The 22314-nt window shown below is 39.2% G+C and overlaps 3 protein-coding genes across 5 annotated transcripts in view; 1 reads left to right on the forward strand and 2 right to left on the reverse strand.

Moving 5' to 3' along the window:
• The window catches only part of micall2b (mical-like 2b), a 21752-nt gene extending 9778 nt beyond the window's left edge, over positions 1-11974 (reverse strand). Inside the window, exons 1-12 of the mRNA XM_035660410.1 lie at positions 11650-11974; positions 9248-9296; positions 6564-6705; positions 6276-6463; positions 5845-5963; positions 4107-4826; positions 3808-4013; positions 1870-1933; positions 1175-1302; positions 839-903; positions 222-345; positions 23-125 (exon numbers count right to left, since the gene is read on the reverse strand). Of these exons, the coding sequence (XP_035516303.1) occupies positions 23-125; positions 222-345; positions 839-903; positions 1175-1302; positions 1870-1933; positions 3808-4013; positions 4107-4826; positions 5845-5963; positions 6276-6463; positions 6564-6705; positions 9248-9296; positions 11650-11792 (2051 nt within the window). The 5' untranslated portion in view covers positions 11793-11974. The remainder of the gene's footprint in view (positions 1-22; positions 126-221; positions 346-838; positions 904-1174; positions 1303-1869; positions 1934-3807; positions 4014-4106; positions 4827-5844; positions 5964-6275; positions 6464-6563; positions 6706-9247; positions 9297-11649) is intronic.
• LOC118327159 (bifunctional apoptosis regulator-like) overlaps positions 1-22314 on the forward strand; it is a 337943-nt gene that overhangs the window by 268040 nt on the left and 47589 nt on the right. The window lies entirely within an intron of this gene.
• Positions 17364-22314, reverse strand: part of si:ch73-12o23.1 (lysosomal alpha-glucosidase) — a 12195-nt gene continuing 7244 nt past the window's right edge. For both annotated transcript variants that reach the window (XM_035660407.1, XM_035660408.1), the window contains exons 14-21: positions 22111-22244; positions 21600-21751; positions 21228-21376; positions 20994-21135; positions 20765-20863; positions 20394-20558; positions 19377-19523; positions 17364-18782 (exon numbers count right to left, since the gene is read on the reverse strand). In XM_035660407.1, the coding sequence (XP_035516300.1) occupies positions 18720-18782; positions 19377-19523; positions 20394-20558; positions 20765-20863; positions 20994-21135; positions 21228-21376; positions 21600-21751; positions 22111-22244 (1051 nt within the window). In that variant the 3' untranslated portion in view covers positions 17364-18719. The remainder of the gene's footprint in view (positions 18783-19376; positions 19524-20393; positions 20559-20764; positions 20864-20993; positions 21136-21227; positions 21377-21599; positions 21752-22110; positions 22245-22314) is intronic.

Raw genomic sequence — 22314 nt, forward strand, 5'->3', positions numbered from 1 at the left:
GTGTGTGTGTGTGTGTACTCACATGTAGACCAGTTCAGACTCCCGGCGCATGGCCACCTGCTTGTTCCTGATCAAGTTGAACCACTCGACCATGAGCTCATCCATTAGAGAGTCGTCTTCACCCTCTGACACACAAACACACACAGTTAATCCTAAATAACCTCCCTCTTCTGACTCTGACCCAATAGGAGGCTCATACAGTATGTGTGTGTTTATCTCACCTTCTTCACTGCTGCGGAGCCTCATCTCCAGCTCGACTCCCCTCTTCTCTAACTCGTTCAAATTATCTTCAATCTCCTGCAGCTCCTTTATGATGTCCTCTTTCTGAATGTAGTCCGGCTTAGTCTGCACATGTAACACACATACACGCAGACAAGATCAGGAAAAAAGGTGGACAAATGCCAAACATCCTTACATCTTACTGCGAGGCCCCAAATGTGATGAGTAAAACATTAATAAATAATAGTTTAGTTAAATAATTAATATGGTGTGTGAAAATTTTGGTAAAAAAAAAAAAAAAAAAAGAGTAAATAAACATATTTTATTCCTGTAAATATCTTTCATTAACTCGTTTTATTTATTAGTTACATAGTTTTCCTATTATTTTAGTTTTGGCACACATTTAATTACTGCTATTCAACCTTATCTAGCTAGCTTTGTTAACGTTAACGCTAAAATGCTTTAGGTAGAGTTTGTAGTGAAGTTACAGCACTATGCAGTAGTATATGGATGATTAACATGTACTGCCTCAGGGTGTCATCTTCTAAATGCCTATTTTGACTGAAAAAAAAAATTAAACTCAAAGGGATTCAATTTAAAATGACTTTGGATTCAGTACCTTGGAAATCTTCAACTCTGACTTGGAACCATTCGCAGTTAGGTCTTCCTGACCATTCAGGAATCCTGAAACAGGAAGGAGATAAAATGCAGAAAATAATTTAGAAGAGTTTTAAGAACAAAGACAAAAGAAATAGGAAACGCAGAAAGGTCTTATTCATGTTTATGATTCATATATCTATCATATTTTATTCACTTTCACCTTTAAGGAGACCATTTAAACCTTGTCATGTCCATATAAGGAAAATTAGGAACAAGATAGCAATGTGAAGGGGGTTTTGTTTTGTCCAAATAATATTTAAACATAACAATGTTACAATTATGGTGACCACGTTACCCTTTGGTGCTGCTGGAGTGACAGAAATGCTCGGGCTGGGGGAAGGACCAATAGAAAGCTCTGAAGTGTATGACTTTCCAGCTCCATTAGCCCAGGGTTTAGGGGAAGACTGTGAAGGACCAGCCGGTCTGCAGATGGATGGAGGATTAGCAGAAACGAGAAAAAGAAAGACAGAATTTAATTAATGGCAATTTATCTGCTCCTACAAGTCGTCCCTTTTCTGTCTCACTCCAGTTTTGATTCATGGGAGTGGGAGGAAAGGTCATCTGGGGAAAGGAACTCAGAGCACTGAGCATATGTTGCACCATGGAGGACTCTACTCAGTCATGACACCATTTGGGGCTCACATGCATGTGGCGGAAGAGGAGAGACTGAAAGCCCTGACTACAAATGATGGCCGAGCCATTTGGAGGAGCAGCAGGTACAGACTTCCTGTGGGAGTGATGGTTGGATAGATGGATGAAAGACTGGATCAAAGGATGGATGGATGGACAGGACATCGGGGGAAAAAAGCGCTCACACAGTTAACGCTCGATGATGTTGATGTGCTGTGAGCACACCCACGTACAGATACTCCCTGCTGGAGGTATGAAATTAGGAAGTGAGCCAGCAAGGGCAAGGAAATAACAGGAAACAGAAAATGGAAATAGAATATGACTTGTTCTGTTTAGTTACTAACATCAAATAAGTCTTACTTGGTTTCTTTGGAGATGGATTTGAGTTTTGACCTCCAGTCGGCAGGGGACTGATTTTCTGATACTGTTGAGAAAAAAGAAATCAAAGAAAGATTGAGTGTTTTTCAGTTTCAGCTGCAGTTCCTTCATCACACCACAGTCCCACCCACTATCCAGTGTCAGTTCCTATTTCTATTGCTTCGTTATGAAGAGATTTCCACCAACAGGAGGTCAAACGATGTTAAAGTTCACATTAAGTGCATCCTGCTGTGTTTCTTCCAACAGTAACTCTCATGTACAGGGTGAAGGAACAGGCTGATTTCAGGTTGGCATTGAGGAATCAATTTCCCACATTTTGAGGAAAAATCCCACGCAATGCAAACAGTATTTTTTCCCAAAACCAGCCTTTACAAAAGATGTGTGTGTAAAACTCATTCTTTACCTTTGTGAACAGTATGTGTAACAAAAGCCACTTTTCCACTGCAGGAACTCTCACCAGGGACTAGGAACCTTTGGAGGAACTCAGTACGTTTCCACCACAGGAATTAAATGTACCCAAAATTAAATCCTTGCTTGCGGGGTAGTACTTTCCAGAGGTAAAGGAACATTGGGGGCTTTCTGATTGGTCGAGTATTCAGAGCATTTTATTTCAGCCACCAAACCAGTTTGTTTTTTGTTCATTGTTCTTCGACACATTAACATGGAGTTACAAAAGAAAGTACACGACAGACTGACTGACTCTTCGTTGTTGTTGTACAGTCACGCATGACATGTAAAAACAGCCATCACTTCTTCATACATCAGCGGACTAATTTGCCTGATCAGCCAGTGGAAATGCAGGAAACATACAAATACAGAGAGTAAAAACTACTGTAGCTGTCGTGACAACAGTTTTGCCACTTAATAGCTTATAATATTTTTAGACTTACAATTAACAGTTTATTTTAAAAAATAATTAAAATGACCCTACATTACCCACAATGCAACACGGCTTGAGAATTGGGTGCCTTATGCTAGTTTCAAGCCCCTAACCTCAAGCAAATATGAGGAGCGGGCTACAGAGGTCTGGTGAGCTCACTTCTTTCTAACTTAACACCTCCAGATTCTTTTATATTTTCAAACTTGTTGTCTTTAGACCCAGGGTGACTCAAGTGACATCACTTGAGGCAGTTAATCAGATTTCACCTGGGTGGCATTTCTGGTTTGCCTTGGTGAAGGAGTGGGCCTTGTGATGTTGGAGGAGGGGAGGGCTTTCCTCTGGTGGTTTGAAGAGCGGAACACATATATTACCACACACAATATATAATACTAACACCTACTACAGCTATCATATACCATAAACTACTCACGCCCCACACACCATACTACTCTCCAACCATAATACCCACCACTACTATCCACATACTACTATCCAGCCAATAATATATACCCTCATATACTATAGTAGCAATACTACTACAGTACATAATTATATAACATAACATATACTATATACTATTTACATATATACTATCATATATTACCACTACATATCACCACTACATTACTATCACTACACCATACAGTCATACATATACTACCTCTACCAACTACACATACTTAACTACCCCTAGACCTACTACCATACCATATACGTATCCCTCATACCCGACTAATAATACACATATACATACATATACATATACATATATATAAATAAATAAATAAATAAAAAGAATAAACTAATATTGTGATTTTTTTTAACTGTAATCACCCAGCCCTAGTTTATATTTTCTAAACAAGTACTACCACCATTTCCTCATCCATTTATACCACTAACAAATCAGGGTTTTCCCAGCAGCTTCGCACCACCTTACCGGAAATAAACCTTGTTGCTAACATCATAAAAAACTGTTATACACACACAAACAGGCATTATACCAGAAAACAACTACTGCTATCAAAGTGTGTGAGTTTAACCTGAGGTGTTGGGTGATGTACTGCCAGGCTTTGAGCCGCCTCTCTCTGGGGTTCTGGCTCTGAGTCCGCTCCTGCTGGCCGGGCTCGGAGCAGCGTTCGGGATGTCCGGAGTCTGCAGGTCGGCGAGGAGTGAGGGGTCTGCTCTCAGCTTCACTCTCCCTCTGACACCCTCTGTCTCCCTCTTAGGAGTCTCGACTTGAGAGGGTCTGATTACATGTGAAGTGTTAATAAATGCTATTATTCACCAGTAGAGGTCAGGCAAAGGCAAGTTAATAAAAAGTCTAGTCATGAGTACTTACTTGTCAGTTTTCTTCAGCGATACAGTCGTCCACGATGGCTTACTGTTGTTATTATTGTTCACCTCCAGTTTTTTGGAGATGAAGGCTGCTGCAGATGCTTTAGTCATATTATTCTCACACGCCTTTCCCGAATCTCCACCTACACCAGCTGCTTTAGCTCTCTCCCCACCTGTGTCCAAGCTCTTTCTGCCAGTACCACCAACATTCACAACAACAGTCACAGCCTGACCTGCTGCGCCCTGCTGGACCTTACCAGTCACATTCTGCCCTTTATTAATGTCAATGTTGGTGGTTGTAGTCTTTTTCTCTTCATCATTAGCGGTGTTGTCCGACTGGAAGAACTTGAGTTTGGACTGCATCGTCTTTGCCGCCGTGGTTGAGGTACGAGGAGCAGCAGTGGGCCTGGTGTTGATGGAAGTGGTTGTGGTGAAGTTAGATTCAGTAGTCTGTGAAGTTGTGGGTTTGGAGAATAAAGATGTCTGACTCTCTTTGGCAGCAGAAGAGAGACTTGAAGCAGGCCGGTAAGGAGATGGAGTAGAAAAAGTGCTGGGAGGGGTGCTGGATTTCTCCGTCAGCCATGTTGGTCCCAGTCTGGAGGGGGTATAAGTGGGAGCATTTGTGTAGGTTTTTGTGGAGTCTGGCAGAGGGCTGAATTTGGAAACAGCAGTGTTTGTGGGTAAATCTCTAAGAGGTGCAGTTGTGTTTGCAGGCGACAGCAACCTGAAAAGACAGAATGTACAAGATAGAAATTATACCCTGCACACTTCAGAGGGAGAGTCAGAGCTCAACCGCTGGCCTGTTGAGCTTTTGTTGGTCAAGTCTTAGCTTAAATACACTCCCTTAGTATAACTAGTGTTTTATGAATCCTGGATGATGAGAGAGACAGTGTGCAATTCTTGGATTTCCACAGTGTGTGGAGGTCAGAAAGAATAAAACTTCAAATAAACTTTCCATAAAGGCATGTTGATTTTTTAGATGTCCCGGATCAGTGTGAATGTGATGTTGTCAGAATTTGTTGATTTTCTGTTGAATCAGAAGCAGAATTACTTTTACCTCACAGAAGTGCAATAAGTTATTCTTTAAATTGTAAATGTTAAAGCAGGACACAAATGAACCATAATATAGAATATAATGAAGTAAATGGAAGAAAAATTAAATGTTAAAAGCCTTTTTTATCAATTTTACACATCAAAGTCTGCTTACATATATGGAAAAGCTGTAAAGCCTTTTGTGGCTTCAGAAGGAGCTGCGTGAAATCTGATTAACTGCCTCAAGTGATGTCACTTGAGTCAAACTGGGTCTTTATATTAAAAATATAAAACAATCTGCAGGTGTTTAGTTAGAAATAAGTGAGCTCACCAGACCTCTGTAGCCCGCTTCTAATTTTTGTTGAGGTTAGGGGCTTGAAACTAGCATTTTAAGGCACCCACGTTCTCAGGGCCGTGTTGCATTGTGGGTAATGTAGGGTACTTTTTATTCTTTTTTTAAATAAACTGTTAATTGTAAGTCTAAAAATATTATTGGAGTGCAATGCTAAATCGGTGAAGGAATCTAGTAATGCATTATTCAAATGAAAATTTAATTAATCAATTTATAATTGCTTTTTTTAAGATTCATCAATTAATTAACTGATTTTAATTAAAACCTTAAAACATCTACAAACGTTCTGCTGGCACACTTTAGTCTCCATAGATTATAAGGATCAGTTATGGTTCAATTAATTTACATGGGCCCTTACTTCGCACAGCTCCTGTGATAAAGCTTCCCGTCCACTAGATGTCGCTGCACAAGGTGAACGTGCTTGTTACAGGACACACATTTGTTACTCAGGGTGCCTGTAGGATGGGATTTCTCATCCTGGAAGAAGAAAAGAAAGGTTTGAGAGAGGGTTCATGAGGTGGGAATGACAACTTCATTCAGAACAGCTCATTTATTACCGTACTCGCTGTAACGGATCTGAGGCAACGTGGGGTATTTATTTTGTAATAGCAGTTTGGTACAGACACAACAACAGAACTTTTTAGTTATTCGGGTTCATCTTTAAAGTTTTCTTCTTGACAAACTTCCACATTTCTCGTGAGTGAAGTAATTCCAAAATAGCCGAGGAATCTCAAATGTGATTCATAACTTACAAATGCTTTTGTGAAGTATTCAGGCAGCAAACATTACCTGCGTGGCATTTCTGGTTTGCTTCGGTGAAGGAGCGGGCCTTGTGATGTTGGAGGAGGGGGGAGGGCTGTTCTCTCTGGCGGGTTTTGAAGAGGGAAACACCTTGGACGCCACCGGCTGGTTCTTCTTCCCGGACGGTTCCTCTGTGGGGCCCTCAGCTGGGCGCTTTATTCCTGCCATACCACCAACTGCAGCAAACACATAGATAAATATATATCTGTATAAACGGATGAGACAGGAAGAAGGGGATAAAGGCAGTGACGCACACAGTAAGACACTGATACTCACTCGGGGAGCGTCCATGGAAGTAGTTGTAGTACTGTGAAACGTATGTCAGGATACTGAGGCGATCAGGAATCTTAAGAGCCACCATGTCTTCTGCGTCCAACAGAGCTGGAATTCCCAACTCCTCCTCCGCAACCTTGAACGCCTGCACATAACATCGACTTTATCCATCAAAACAGGAGAAGCTCAGGATGGCTTTTTAGACTCTAGATCAAGGGGCCAAAGATGGACATGGAGCAATAAATCAAATACAAAGCAGATAGTCTGACTTTGTGAGACGCCACTGAAAAACCTGGAGACCATTTTAACTAGCCCTACAAAATCATATTGTGATTATTTTGACAGATATTATGATATGTTTCACAATTAGTGGGAATGATAACTTTTGCATTACAATTTTTATTTTCACTGAAAACAAAAAAAAAACCTATTAAATTGTGATGAACAAACATGTTTTCTTACATTTGGAGAATAAGATTTATAGGCCAGGGTAGCACTACAGAACTACAGTACTTCATTATAATGCTGATTTGTCACACATTTTACCATTATCAAAAAACTGCAGCTTCTGCGATTTGGATATTGCACTAGGCCACACTGCGATTTAGATAATATTTCAATTAATTGCGCAGCCCTTTTTTAGCACACTTCATACAAGACCTCTGCTGCTTGATCAGTCGCATAGACTGTTGGAAAAAGATTATAGAGTGTTTTCTTTTTATGATTTTAGCTTTACCAGGGTCTTCTTTAAGGATTTTTTTGAGAGAATTTAGGAAAGCCAGAGTGCCAATAGATATTGGTCCTTTTTTAAAAGAAATATTTTTTATTGTCTATTTAAGTGCCTGACATTTGCTTTTAGATGCCCATACCACCCATGTGGACATTGGTTTTGTGCAAATGGAAGAATTCTGACCACAGATTATATCTACACCTTATGTGTTAAGAGAGTAGTTTGGGAGTCAGGAATTTCCAGACTCACATTCAGCAATTCCATGGAAGCAGAAAGAAACAACAAGCAGAGGCAGGCCAACGAGCACCAAAGGCAGAATTTAATCAGCAATCAGATGATCAAGGGAGCCATAAAAACACTGTTTGCTTTGCTGTGCCCTATGGCACTTTAATCTCTACAGCTTATTGTGGTTTTATTGACCAACGTGCTCTGCTTTGTTTCAGTTAAGATCCTGAATAGTGCCATATAATCTCTGCAAAATTAGGCTTTTATTCTTCTGAACTGCAAAGAGCAAAAGTTTGTGATGTTGAGCTTTTGTCAGTCCCAAAGAGTCTAATAATGAAGCTCCCGGGAGAAATCGAAAGTAAAGAATGCAACAAACTAGCCAACGTCAAAGTGCCCAGATTGAAACACTTTGTATTTGGCAATGACTTCTCCTCTCAGCTTTGTTTGAACACTAACGCTTTTTGATTTAGAAAATTCCCTGTTACCCAACATCAAGTGGTGCTGAAGCAATATCCAGAGCCAACAGACATGTAGAAACAATTTATGGCTGTGCTTTCATTATAGATTAATCAATCAATGGTTTTTGGACTGATTTATTAACCATTTAGTCTATAAAATGTCAGAAAATAATTACAAATGTCTGTCACAATTTCCCACAGACCAGGGTGACGTCTTAGGTCAAGTGTAGACATCACCACTATTAGGAAATTGTGACGTGTGGTTGAAAACCCTGGAAACAGCTCATAGGTGGACCTTCGTTTGAGTTTAATTTATCATAAATACTACTTCTAAAAGGTCAAGAATGAAGTTGAAAATGTTTTGAGCTAAATGCTAATGTCAGCATCCTAACATGTTGACATGTTTAGTAGGTATAATGTTTACCATGCTCACACTCTTAGACATATTTGCCAACAAGCAATAACCAGTACGTACAGCTGAGGCGGAGGGAACGTCATTCATTTTGCAGTAATTTGGTCATAAAACAAAGTATTTGACAAGTTACAATTTTGACCTGGTGATGGCGCTAAATGAAAAATCAGAGGATCACAAAATATTATTACAATTCATCCTGAGGGGAACATTAAAGGTCCAGTGTGTAACATTGAGAAGATCTATTGACTAATATTTTCATTAATAGTTAGTTCACCTTTTATATCAACAGACGCCATGGGTCACCTTCCATAGAGTCCACCATGTTGAACCGCCATGTTTCTACAGTAGCCCAGATGGAACAAAACAAACACTAACTCTGGATAGGGCTGTTTGCGTTTTTCACGCATTATGCAGCCACTGTAGTTTCTCACTACTCCCCTACATGACACTAAGTCCTACACACTGGACCTTTAATATTTGCACCACATTTCATGGCAATCCATCCTATAGTTGTTTAGACATCTCACTCATAACCGAAAATGCTGGAAACCACTGACAATTTATCACCTGAGATACACAAAATGAACCCACTCCTAGAAAAACAGCTTCATAGAGGTCTAAAACTTTATAGGAAACCTTTAAATCATATTCATATTTCATCCAGTAATTGTTGAAACAGTGCTATCTGTAGAGCGGCTAGCAGAGCTAAAAACAAGTACATTTGTTAACTGGAGGATCAGGAGAGAAATGTACTTTACTGAAACCTTGTGTGTATTTGAGAGACATAAGTTTGTCAGGAGAAACTCAAAAAACATTTTAAACATTCAGAGGTCAATATATGCAGAATGTCACGTCTTACCAGTTTGTTGTTGTCATAGACATTTTCTTTCTTCAGTGAATCGAAGTTGCTGCAATAGAGGAGAACAAAATGAGTAACAAAACACATGTGATCCCTCTTTCCTCCTTCATCCATTTGTTCACAGGCAGTCTAGACCAAACATGTGTTATTTAGTCATGCACAGCTTCCTAACATTGACATATATCACGACACTGCCAGTGTGACTGATCAGTTCATTACACAGAAGCTGTGGTGTCACAGATCTCATGTTTACACAGCCAGTGTGTCATCAATACACTGAAACTTACAGAAAGCTCAGCCGGCATTCAGAGCGTTTATATTGAGGAAACTGAAGCCTTTAACCAATATTTAGGGTTTCAGCACATAAACATGAAATGTTTGTCCACATTAGTTTAGTTGCAGGTAAAAACAGGAATGGAAAAGACTGGAACAGCTGTGCCTCTTCTTAAAATGAAACTACTGTGTGTCGGCCATAATGGCCTCTCTGGAACAAAACCAGGCGTCTCTGTGTGTGAAACTGGCCAAAGTTCAACTTGAGATGGTGAGTCGAGCCTTTATATAAAAATAGGCCAAAGCCTGACGTGGAGAGATATTATTCAGACCATCTTGCGCAAAAAGGCTTTACAGCTGCAAGTACTAAATATTGCTCATTATTCCCCAGTGGAAATTCCCAGGTAGTTACAAGGAAATCCTGGGAAAAAATGAAAGCACATGTCCTTCTTACTTTCCTGTAAAAACTTAATTCCAAACATTTGATCAATGAACCAGAAGGAACATTATGTTTAACACATACACACAATCTGTGTAAGATCCCACACAACTCAGAATTACAGCTCTAAGTGCACACACTTTCAGTAATAAGTAACAGTGGCCACAGAGATGAGAAGAGCTGAAACAATAAACAACATCATTTTGATAATCAATCACTCGTTTAAGATGTTAATCAAGCAAAAATTCCAAACTTAAACTGGTTCCTGCTTCTATTCTCCATCATCATTATCATCATCATCATCATCATCATCATCATCATCATCGTAAATTGAATATCTTTGGGTTTTGCCAGATAAAACAAACACTGCGAAGACATCACTGTAGCCTCTGGGAACGTGCATTTTGTGCATTTTTCACTGTTTTCTGCCATTTTATGCACTACACAAACAAAGAGAAAATCAGGAGATTATATTTAATAATGATAAACATCATTAGTTGCTGCCCTAAACTGGATGAGAGCTTATGAATAGCAGAGGTTTGTGCCACTTTCATTTACAAATGAGACAAAAAGAGCAGTTTTTAAGTATTTTGGTGATGTTCATGTTGAACAAGCCTAATAGTTAAATCATGTGTGGCTATTACGGAAGCAAATAATGACTGACTGATTACATTCAGGTTCAACTTCAACTTCATAATCTTGAATTTTAGTGTGACTGAACAGATCAGACCACATAAATTCAAAAAGATGGCCTTCAAAGTGAAATATTTCATAAATAATATAAATACTGTGGTATCTATATTTCAACACCGAGATGCACAAGTGATTCATTTTCACAATTATATACCTTATAATCTTATAAACAAGATTCAAATCCTTAAGACCATTATTTGCTTCCATAGGCCTGCTGTTCTGTTAAACCCAGGATTGTATAGGTCAGTGTGGTTGCTTTCAAATCTCTGTCAAGTCGAGTCAAGTCCAAGTCTCGAGTTTTACGTCTACAGCTACGCACCCAATAATATAAATACTGAGCAACAGGATTAACCGAGGATGAGTAAAATGTCCAAAGACATTAGTCAGATACAGAAAAATAAAATCCAATCCAAATGTATAAATATGCAAATCTTACCAGCTGTTTTCAGTTGAGTTTAGTTTCCAGAGTGGGTTTGCTAGTTTATTAGTTCATTAGTTTTTATTAGTTAGTTTTAAACTTGTTCTCTGACAATCTGACAAAAGACCAAAAACTAAAAGACATTTCTTGTATATTTTCACTTTATCTTATTCAGTTTTGTAAGTACACTAGTCTAGTTTTTATTTGACTTTCAGTTAACTAAAATGCTTTCCCACACTTTAGTTTTAGTTCAGTTTTATTGAACTATAATAAGCTTCAGTGGCCCTCCCTGCAGACCTGCTGGGGGGGCCAGTGTGGTTGCACATTGAGCTCCACAGTCCACAGCTCCTGCTCCTGCTTTTCCTACAGACCCATTAAAGCTGAAGCTTGTTCCCTTTAATCAAAGAACCGCTGAAACTTAACGCAGGGAAGTAAAACCAACAGACTCATTCTTCTCTAAACACTTCACATCCTGGATATTAACACCACTGACATGGTGTGTTTTATAAAAATCTGAAACTCCAAACACTTCTCTCAGTCCCTGCGTTGTTGTCCATCCAGTCTGCTGGTTTCAGTACTTACATGAGATCGGGTCTGTGTTTGTGAATGAGGGCGCAGAAAGCCAAGCCGTCCCTGAAGGACGTGGTCATGTTGGTGATGGACACATCCCGGTAGCCCTCACACCGGACCCGGCACCACTGCTGCAGCGCCTTCACGGCCGACATCCCGGAGCTCAGATCCCGAACTGATCCGTGTGTGAGAGCAGCAGCGCGGCTGTAGGCTCAAAGATCTCTCTCCCCCCACCTCTCCCTCCTTCCTCCAACAGCAAACTTGTGAAAGTTTCCACAGCAGCTTGAACCCGCTGGATCCGGGAAGTGACAGACAGCAGGGCCTGTGTGTGAGTGTGTGTGAGTGTGTGTGAGAATCACCTTTTCTCGAATGAGAAGGTGGAAAGAAAGTGGATGTGACACCTGTGAAAGGTCGGTAGTGACGCGACATGGGTGGAGTTCAGTCCGCCTCTGTGTTTCTCTTAACCCGTGTGTGTGTGTGTGTGTTTGTGTGTGTGTGTGTACTCACAGGGCCATAGATAAGATTTTATGAGATTATGAGTCTAAATTACTCGAGAAAGTTTGTAACTATAGCCACCAAAAACAAAAGAAAAGAAAAGTTTTTATATTCTATACAGGGGCGGAGCTGGATGTTGTATAGCCCAAACCTATGGGGGGGCTCCAGGGGTCCTATTTATGAAAGCTATATGCATTATTCTTTTAAAATCATTTCAGAAAACAAAACACAAATTCTGTACATCATTTGGGAAAAATGTGGGATAGTTGCACAGAGAAAAACATTTGATTTTGTTTCTAATTGTTTTCCAGCTGTCTTCATCATCCTGAAACCATAACACTACAAATGTTGAAGATGACTCATTTTCACTCCCGATGTCTAAAAAGAGGCAATAAATAGTTGATGTTGACTTCTCATGAAAAACCTCATGTCCATAGTCCATAAGATGGTTAGCGAGCTTCCTCACTGAGGTGACGCGACTGAGTGAAACACACACAAGACAGGTTGGACCTGTAATAGATGGCGATACTTCCCCAGTAATAGAACTTGTTAATTTGATTTTTGAAATTACGTTCAAGCCAATTTTAAAGTCTGAAAGATTTTAGGCTTTTGAGAAAACATTGGGGGCCAGAGCCCCAGAGGCCACCCCTCCTGCTCCGCCCATGATTATATTTTTAAATATTTGTTGGGCTTTTATTGCCTTTATTTGATAATGACACTTGTACAGTGACCAGGTGAGCTACCAGGGTGTCCATATATTTTTAATTTAACTGCTATATTATATCTCACTATATGATGGTGTAAATGCTGCTCCAGAGAATTCTCCAGATTACCAGGAATGGCTTATAATCCTCTTTTATTTTGGCACATTTAAGATGCTAAACATATACCACAAAGAATACCAGAGTCAGCTACCCTTAAAAACCCCACCACATGTAATTTGTGTGCAATTATGTTGTGTGTAAACTCCTCAAAAACCCTCAAATACCCAGAAACAAAACCGAGGGTACAGGTCCTCTGCTGCCCTGCTAAATAAAATCACCTCTTAAGTACAAAATTAACTCAACAATAGTTACTCTAACATGTTTGTGTCATATTTCTATTTGCTGCTTTTACAGGAAGATATTTGTTTAAGGATTATAATGGAGCTATTTTAGTAAATGGAGGATAAAATGTGAAACCAGTTAACCAGGTGTGGTTGTTGCTTGTGTAAGTCAGCCTGTCCTGTCCTGTCAGCTGGGTGTGTTGAAGGAGGCGGGTGGTGTCTGTTCACTAGTTACCTGACACCTGCACACATGCTCTGTTCATAATGCAGCAGGCCGACAGCGAGAGAGAGGCTTTGTTTTGCTGATTCAATCTTGCAAATACTTTACTTCCCTCTCTGGAGAGTTCAATGAAAACCAGTCGAAACTAAGGCCTTGGGAGAAATAAACAAGTTATAGTTACTGGTGCAGATAGCGCCACCATGTGGTCATTCATAAATCATCACAAACATGTATCTATTATATAGATCTCACAAATTCCCGCCAACAGAAGTTTCCACAATGTAATGTTGTTTTCCACCATTCCTTCTTCAAATTTGAGCTCATTTTCACTAAATTCACAGGTTTTAACATCAAAACATTAAGCAGCCCTAGTTCATGCAATTTGCCTGTAGGTGGCGCTAGTTCACTTTAAAGCTGCATTAATCAACATTACATATTAGCAATGGATCAAATTACTGTGTGTATGTGGAAGGGATAACTCGTAGTGCTAAAAAATTATCACCAAATTCTGAAGTTCCTCTTACCTCTACAGCTTTTTAGCGTCTTTCAGCTTCTTTTTTTACTGTTTTGGTTCATTCTCTTTATTCTGATCAACTATTTCCAGTTTTAAGCAATAAAGGTCTCAGACATCCACTATACACTACCTGCCCAGCACCAAACAGCAGAAAAAAAGGTGGTAAACATAATTTAGCTGCTAAAGAGTCAGATGTTTTTCTCAGGAGTTGATGGAAACTAAAACAAAGCTAAAAGAGAGTGAATGTTGGACCCATAACACATTTATGGTGATAGAAAATTACTCTGATTCACCTTAAAATGCATCTTCACTGGTTGAAAATTCGCACCTCACTGCAGTGATGTAGACGTGCACTCTTGAGTGTGTTCAGTACACTGTGATATCACTGTTGGGTGTGGCCAAACCTTCAACCAGAAAAGGTCAGTGTTGCTCAGCTTCACTTTAAATGTTGCACAGCTGATGAAATCCTTTAAAAATGTCTATGACATGATTCAGGTATTCACCAAAAATCACAGCTGCAGTTAGATAAGTGATTATTCCATCACGCAGTTCAATTGAAACTTGGAGATATGTTTGGTAGTTAAATTAAAACAATGTGCAGCCTTGGTGGAGAGATACGCTTCCTGTTTTTTTTTTCTAGATTGACATGATTGTATTAGTCATGGTTGAGCCTCTGCATGAACTTCTTTCATATGACATTTTTAATCCCATGACTACATGTCATGAATAATGATTTTTCTCTCTCAAACTGGTCAAACTGGTTTTTCTATATTTACGCCGGTCACATGGCCGTCATTTCATTGATAGTCAGATGTTGTTTGTCTTGCCAGATGCTAAAGTTAAATGGACACCACTTAAATCATCGATAACGGAATAAAGCTTCAGACCATCATTGGAATCTGTCAGTTGTGGGGAAGTTACTGGACTTTCAAGCCAGAACTGGACTCTGTAATAAATAGACAATGATTAAGAGCAGACACACACACACATACACACACTAGTATGATGGTAAAGCAGATATGAAACAAAAGAAAGGGAAAGTAAAAAAAGTAAAGCTGATAACAGGGTAGATGTTTGACTAGCAATGTCATGGAGTAGCAGACCTTGCAACAACTTTGACAAAGACCAAATTCAAATGAACAAATACAGACTAATGAAGGACTAAATAAGCTGGTTTTTAGCAAAATACCTACAAAAAGAATCACATTCCCATCAGCTTCAGCTATTGCTAACTAGCAAATGTTAACTGTGATTGTGAGCATGTTAGCATCGTCACTGTGAAAAAGTCTGCACACAGATGGGCTCCAAATAAATATTTATTTATTAAATTAATATTTATCCTACACCTGAATATTTGTGCCTGGATGAGCTCACACTTCTCTTCTAGCGTTGTCTGTGAGCATATAAGCAGGCTGACACTACCATTTAGCTCAAAGTACCTGCCCTAAAGAGTTTAATCTTTTCTTTTTTGAAGTTTAAAAAAAATACGTGACATCCATGTACGACATTTCTTCACTTAATCATTACCAAAATCTAACTCTAATCACAAACCCAAAACCAAATCCTAACTGATTCTCCAAGATGTGAGGATAGCAAAAAAGGAGTTGACTTCACAAAACTGGTGATCTCGATGGAGTAAATACAGAAACAGGGAACACACACTTTAAGGAGCTGCAGTTTGTGTTGTTGTACTGTTTATGAGTCAAGTAAAAAAAAAAAAAACAGAAAAGTAAAAACAATTGAACAATGAAGCCACATTTAGCTTTATTATGACCCCCAAGACTCTCTTGCACAATAACCATCTGTCAAAAATGATTAAAATTAGATTGAATGCTTTCAGTATGAAATAAGCTACATAAATAGGACTCAACTGGACAAAACAAGCAACCTCAGAAGGCCCAGATCTAAACACTATTTGGCAACAATGTTTTTTTTTTTCTCAGAAATGTGTAAACCCTGACAATAAATCACTTCTTGCTTTTATATATCCACTTTCATTCCTTTCCTAACATGCATTACAATCATGGTTATTCAAATCAAACATGTGCAGAAAGCCCCAAAAGTCCTGTGAAGTCCCGTACTTTGTCCCCCTCTCCACATGCCGACCATACAAACACCCCCCACACACAAATAGTTAATCCTCCCAAATCCAGACAGGAAATGCCCTCGTCAGTAGAGCAGAATGCTTTTGACAGACCCCTGCTGCTCTTTCTCTCTCTCCGCTCTTTCTCTCCTCCCCCTCTGTTGAATGATATATGTGCCCTCCACAAACTGCCATCTGGAAACAGTTAGCCTGTGAACGTTTGCACAGAGCCAATAAAAACATGTCTATCGCAAATCTATCAGGATAACTCAACCTTGCTATCAGAGGAGAATACAGGACAAGTCGTTTGCTTTCACTTTCTGAAGCTGATGTTTGTCTGTGTGTGTGTGTGTTTGTGTGTGTGTGTGGGTGCACTGAGGACAATCATGTACTTGTTTGGTGTCATGACTCATGAGATCCAGTCAGAGTTTTGGCTTTGCTTCAGCACTTCTTTCAGTTTACATCTTGTTCTCTGGCTAGTTTCTACAGGGAGCAGCACATACTATAGAGATTGTTTATTTCCATTTTTAAAGAGACAAGCTAATTTAATTTAGTCCTCAGATGACCCTGTGTATCTTAATGACCGACATCCTGAGAATCCGCTATCTACATAAGCACTGGGTTTCAAATGGCAGACAGTAAAAACACAGAGAGATAGAGAGGCTGCAGAGGGATGGAGGGCTGATTAAAGGAAAACACTGACAGAGAAGAAAGAGAAAGAAGAGGAGGTGATGAAAAAAAAAAAGTTAGAATCTTTCAGCTGGAAAGAATACTGGAGGAATATTTGATGCATTTAAAAGAAAAATAAGGAAAATATTAGATATGAGTTTGTTAATTTGAGCCAACACACACAAGGATTCCAACCTTGTTAATGGCTCCAACTGCAACTGTACTAAAATAGATAAAGGTAAATATTAACCAGCCATATAGTCTACAAAGGTCGTAATTCACTCTAGCACAACAGGTATTAAAAGATACAGACGGCTATATTTCAACATTATTCTATTAATAATAAAGCTGTCTGTTAACCTTAATCTTCGTATGTGGCTTAAATAATTTGTTCAAGGATAACTGAAAACAGATAAATGTGGAAAATCATCTTTTGGGGAAACAACAGTATCTGTTGTGAGGAATAAGACCAACAATCTCCACGGCATTGAGAAAGTGTGTCCTCTAGTGGCAAATGTGCTTCAGCACCTCAGATTAAAATAGCATTCATTCAAACGAAATCTGTTCATCACGAAGTTTAATGAAATTTCTGCCTTGAATTTGGGGTCAAGACATTTTGGAATCACCAAATTACCATTGTCTTTACCTGTTGCTGCCCCAAAGGATCATAACATAGAAAAAAGATCCAGTACAACTCAAGTAGTTTTCATATTGTTCATATAATTAAATTTAAGCAATTACACACAAAAAGAAAATCGACCACAAGAATTCATCATAAAATGCTGCAAATATTTAGTCACAATTTCAGTTACTTTAACACAAATGACAGTAAAATATACTCTGTATTGATGTCTTTACATGCTTAAAAATATTTTGGTGTAGTTTTTCTTTACATCACACAAGCATTGAAGGTTTCTTAAACAAATTATTCTAGTATTCTAAAGTTGCTTTTAAAAAAGGTGAAAGCTTTTCACAGTTAGTGTTCTGTGAGAAAGACTATAAATTCAAATCAGATTTTCACAGCATTAAGGTCAAATTTAAGCAGGATTCTGCCATCAGAAGTCTGAGAAGATTCACAGCAGAATGTTTGCAGAACACTTATGGCTGATTTAGTATACTGTAGTTATGCAGTTAATGCAGTAATCCTCGTGCATAGCAGTACTATGATCTTCAGTGCTTACAGTATAACGCTGGACAATTAATTATCTGGAACAAACCCAGAGACGCTCAAAAACACAGAAACAGGAATCATAAGGCACCTGTATCTACCTTTACAATACTGCAGTACACTAATTAGTGCAAAAATAGGCTGTAAAAGCATTCAAGCACAATATTTTACATCTCTTTCACTTATTGCACGTCATCTTTCTGCTGATGAGAATTAAAAAAACACAGATTTGATTTATGACCTAAAAATAAAACTTAAAAAAAAGAAAAGGTACCGAGGCCAAGCCAAGCTTTTTGTTAAAGTCAGTTAAAGTTATTAGAACATTAAATATTCCACACAGATATTTAAAGCATTGTCCAGACAACTGTAGGTCAGTGATTGCGTATTGTTGTTTCAGATGCTTTCATGTGTTTCTGTACACCAAAAAAAGCTTTAGTCCCCCTTTCTTTTTAACGTCGCACTATAAATATGATTAACACAAACTTGACCTCACTCACTCCAGAGTACCTATGCTTTGTCTTTTCTGTTTAGCGTATATTTGTTTCGTCTCAGCACATTAGATATGAAACGAAACAATGACCATGAGGTTAAAGTGCTGACGCTTTAATTTGAGGGATTTTGCAACCACATCAGGGAAACAGTTTGGAATCACAGTCCTCTGGGATAAAAAGGTCTAAGAGTGCTAAACTGTTCAACCAATACGAATGTGAACTACTTTAAAGTGGAAAATTCACACTTTAACCTCAGTTATTGTTCCCTTTTACATCCAGTGTGCTGGAGAACAGAGCCTAAACACAAAGGAGCATCACTGTCCTGCAACTGTGTGCCAGCTAGTGGCTCTAATATCCAACAGCAAATAAAACCAAACGCTAAAAACCATCTGATTCATTACATCCAGCTGATGGTGAAGTTCTGACTGAGGTTGAGACCAAGATCTGCAACTGTTAAAACCTGCAAAGAGAGGCAAGAAAACATTTCAGCACAAAGCATTTCTTCATTCTGATAAACTCCATAAAACACTAGAAAACTACACAACTCATGTACTGCAGAGGAAGTAGCAAGAGGCTCTGTAATACCTTTAAGTTACACTGGACATGCTTTTAATTTGAAAAAATAATACATTTTATGAAATTCGCCTACTGTAATGAGGTGAACTTTGTATTAAAACTGCAAATCACACAGTACAAACACACTTACAAAAACTGATTTTTTTTGCATTCCCATTTTATGTATGTTTATACTTCTACTATGTTTCAGAGATAAATAATGTACTTTTTACTCCATTGCATTTATTTCACAGCTATAGTTACTAGTTACTTTACAGATTTTACATAAGATTTTATTTTATATAAAAAAAAATATGGTCAGGTTATAAAACTTTATAACTACCAAAAGATATATAGAAGCAATTAAACTGATCTCCCCATCAGCTGACTACAACATTTAATTACTGCTTACATGTTAACGTGGGGGAAAATAATAATCCTAATATCCTACGCCATCAACATTAGGCTCAACAATAGTACCCCTGGCCCCTGACCTCACCTGGTTGATATTGTAGGTGAACCCTGCATCTTGGGAGTTCACCAGCACTCTGCTTGGCTTCTGCTTCACACCGTAGAAGGAGGCAGTCTCCACGGTGATGTATGTGGCCTCCACGTTGCTATGGAGAACCTCTGATGTCATCACGTTCTACAAAATAAGCAGACGGTTTGAATTAATGTTGCTTAAAAACTAGACATTAAAACTGCACTACTCAATATTTTTATATTAAAATGAGGCAGTTGTCAGTGGTTTTACATCCCAAGACTGTTTTGGTACACTCTCACAGCTGATAAACCCACCGCGCAATAACTACCAGACAAAGTTAGTGACCAGCAGGTGAACATAGTGGAGAAATTAACCGAGCCAGATATTTCCTTCAGGAGCTGGTTGAGACCAAAAACAGAACTAGAAGCAGAGTAAATATTGGATCCGGTGGCCAGAAACATTACTCAGAATTAATAATTAACTAATGCATTCGTGTCTGCTGGATGGGTAAATAGTCCACTGTTTGCTCACACCGCGTGTCTGCCGGATACAAACATAAATGCTATCACATTTGCTGCCAATCATAATTATTTAATACTGCTTTAAATTATTGCTCTGTCTTGTGTCACTTCTCTTACAGGGGAAAGAGAGAATAATGAAATTATTTGCAGTGTGGCAAAAAATCAGTTTGAAAGATTAAAGATTTTCAGTTATTTCAACATCAACGGCCAATGTCAGAACCTAAAACATGCAGTTTTCTAACAACATTTGGTGAACTCCATGGATGAGACCTCAGCCCCAGTAGGCCAGGATGCACAGCTGCTACAAGGGATGTTGTTGTTGAGTAGAAGAGGCAATTCTCACTTTCTGACTTCATCTACACGCATAACCTTAAACTGAATCACAAGTTAAGACACAGTTTGAAGAGGTTTTTTCTGAAATGTGGGTAATCAGACAAAGCAGGCTAGAAGGCAGATACTGAGGGTGGATGTTTTCTTTGCTTTTAAGGCAAAACTAGTTGAGTGTGAGTACCTGAGCCACATTGAAGATGATGTAGGAGTACTGATTGGTCTCGTAGCTGTCGATGCTCTCTCCGTCGTCCCAGTACAGATCTCCACTGGCTGAACCATCATCAGAGAGAGCCGAGACCAGATGGAGAGGCTGACCGCTGCTTACCGACAGGGTCAAGTTGGGCACCTGTACACACATACACAGAGACAAAGAGAAACATATATGAGATTGGAAACTACTGACTGTAGGTTGCGCATATGTCCACGAATATTTCAGCTGTGACAAATATTTAGTTATCCCAAAAAACATCAAGGATGTCAAGATATATAAGATAACGTCAGATAAGATAAGAACAGCAACAATGTTAATTGAACAAAGAAACCTGTGTTTACCTGTGTTGGTGTAACAGAGCCCTCACGCAAATGCAGGTTGATCTTATCTAGAGGTGCATGGAGTGGAAGTTCTTCGCCCTTACTGTGCACAGAGATGCCCTGGGAGGTAGAGGAGCACATGTGGCCAGATTGTTAGTACAGTATGCTGTTTACACCATGTTGTTCCAGACTCATATAACACTGTGTACTCTGTGTGTGCTATGTTGATAGTGAGAGTGTGGGGTCTTACCGTGTAGTAGTCATACCACAGGCCCTCTGGGAAGTAACCGTCCACATAGTCGACTTCAGGATCCAGTACCGGTGTCACCAATAAACTCTTCCCCCAGAGGAACTGTTTGTCAATCCCATAAGTTCTCACATCTTTTGGGAACCTTTTGAGTTAATACAGGATGCATACAGCAAGGTAAAGCCCCTCGCAGTACAGCCAAAATAACAACTAGATCAAGAGAACAGCATTACTTACTCAAACATTAACGGTCGTGCAACAGTGTGTCCATGTAAGTGTGCATGATGGAAGAGAGTGTAGAGGACAGGGAAGAGAGAATAACGCAGCAGCAGAGCTTGCTTCATGGCTGTACGAGCCAGAGGGCTGAAAGCTGTTGGGTCTTGAGGCTGTAAAATAAACAAACCAAACAAAATAAAAAGTTAGATTTCTACAGAGAAGTGAAGGACAGACCACAGGAATCTAAATAAAGCATAATCAGAATCAGAAACAGATGTATTGCCGTGTAGGCATAACATAATTAAGTTGGTACTAAAGTGCTTTAATAGCTCCTGAGTGTATTTATTCATTGTGGTTTATGGGGACGTTGGAGCAGTGATGGTAAGATCTTACCTTCATGTCGATGGCGTTGTGGTTGCGTGTGAAGGGATAGAAAGCTCCCAGCTGCGTCCAGCGGACACAGAGCTCCTCCTGTGGCTCCTCACTGAAGCCACAGATATCTGCTCCCACCAATGGGATGCCCAGAAGGTTAAAGGTCAACATACCTGAAGGAGACAAAAGACAGGTGGGAGGACAAGCAGAGAATCTGAGACAGGGAACCATTATTTAACTAGTAAACTAAAAATCTCATACACATTTTTAAGAAATCAGCTTGGGTGTTACTGGTCCTCCTCATTTTACTGAAGTTGACAGAATATTTACAGTAGTGTGTGCAATAAATGTGTAACTGCCACTGCACAACCCTCAAATTAGCAGTTATACAACAACATAAATCTGTCATAAAAACCTCTAAATAGGTTACATTCTGTTGAACAACATGCCAATAAAATCAATTAAAAGCTGCAATAATTTAGTTTGGCCGTTGGCTGTATACTGAGTAATACATGCGTCTAAGTGATCTAACCTGCTATAGATGTGTACAGGTCCTTCCATTGGCTCCTGTTGTCTCCCAGCCAGTGACCAGAGTACATCCCCTGACTGGGGAAGGTGGAGCGAGAGATGACAAAAGGTCTCTTTGCCATGATCCGCTTCAGAGCGCTGGACATGAGGACATGGAGCAAGAAAAGACAAGTCTTTCAATGTTGAGCATTTTTTTGAGCATCTTTGT

Source organism: Morone saxatilis, unplaced genomic scaffold (genome assembly GCF_004916995.1).
Source record: "Morone saxatilis isolate NCDOM2014 unplaced genomic scaffold, NCSU_SB_2.0 Contig17, whole genome shotgun sequence".
In the NCBI taxonomy this organism is placed as follows: Eukaryota; Metazoa; Chordata; class Actinopteri; family Moronidae; genus Morone; species Morone saxatilis.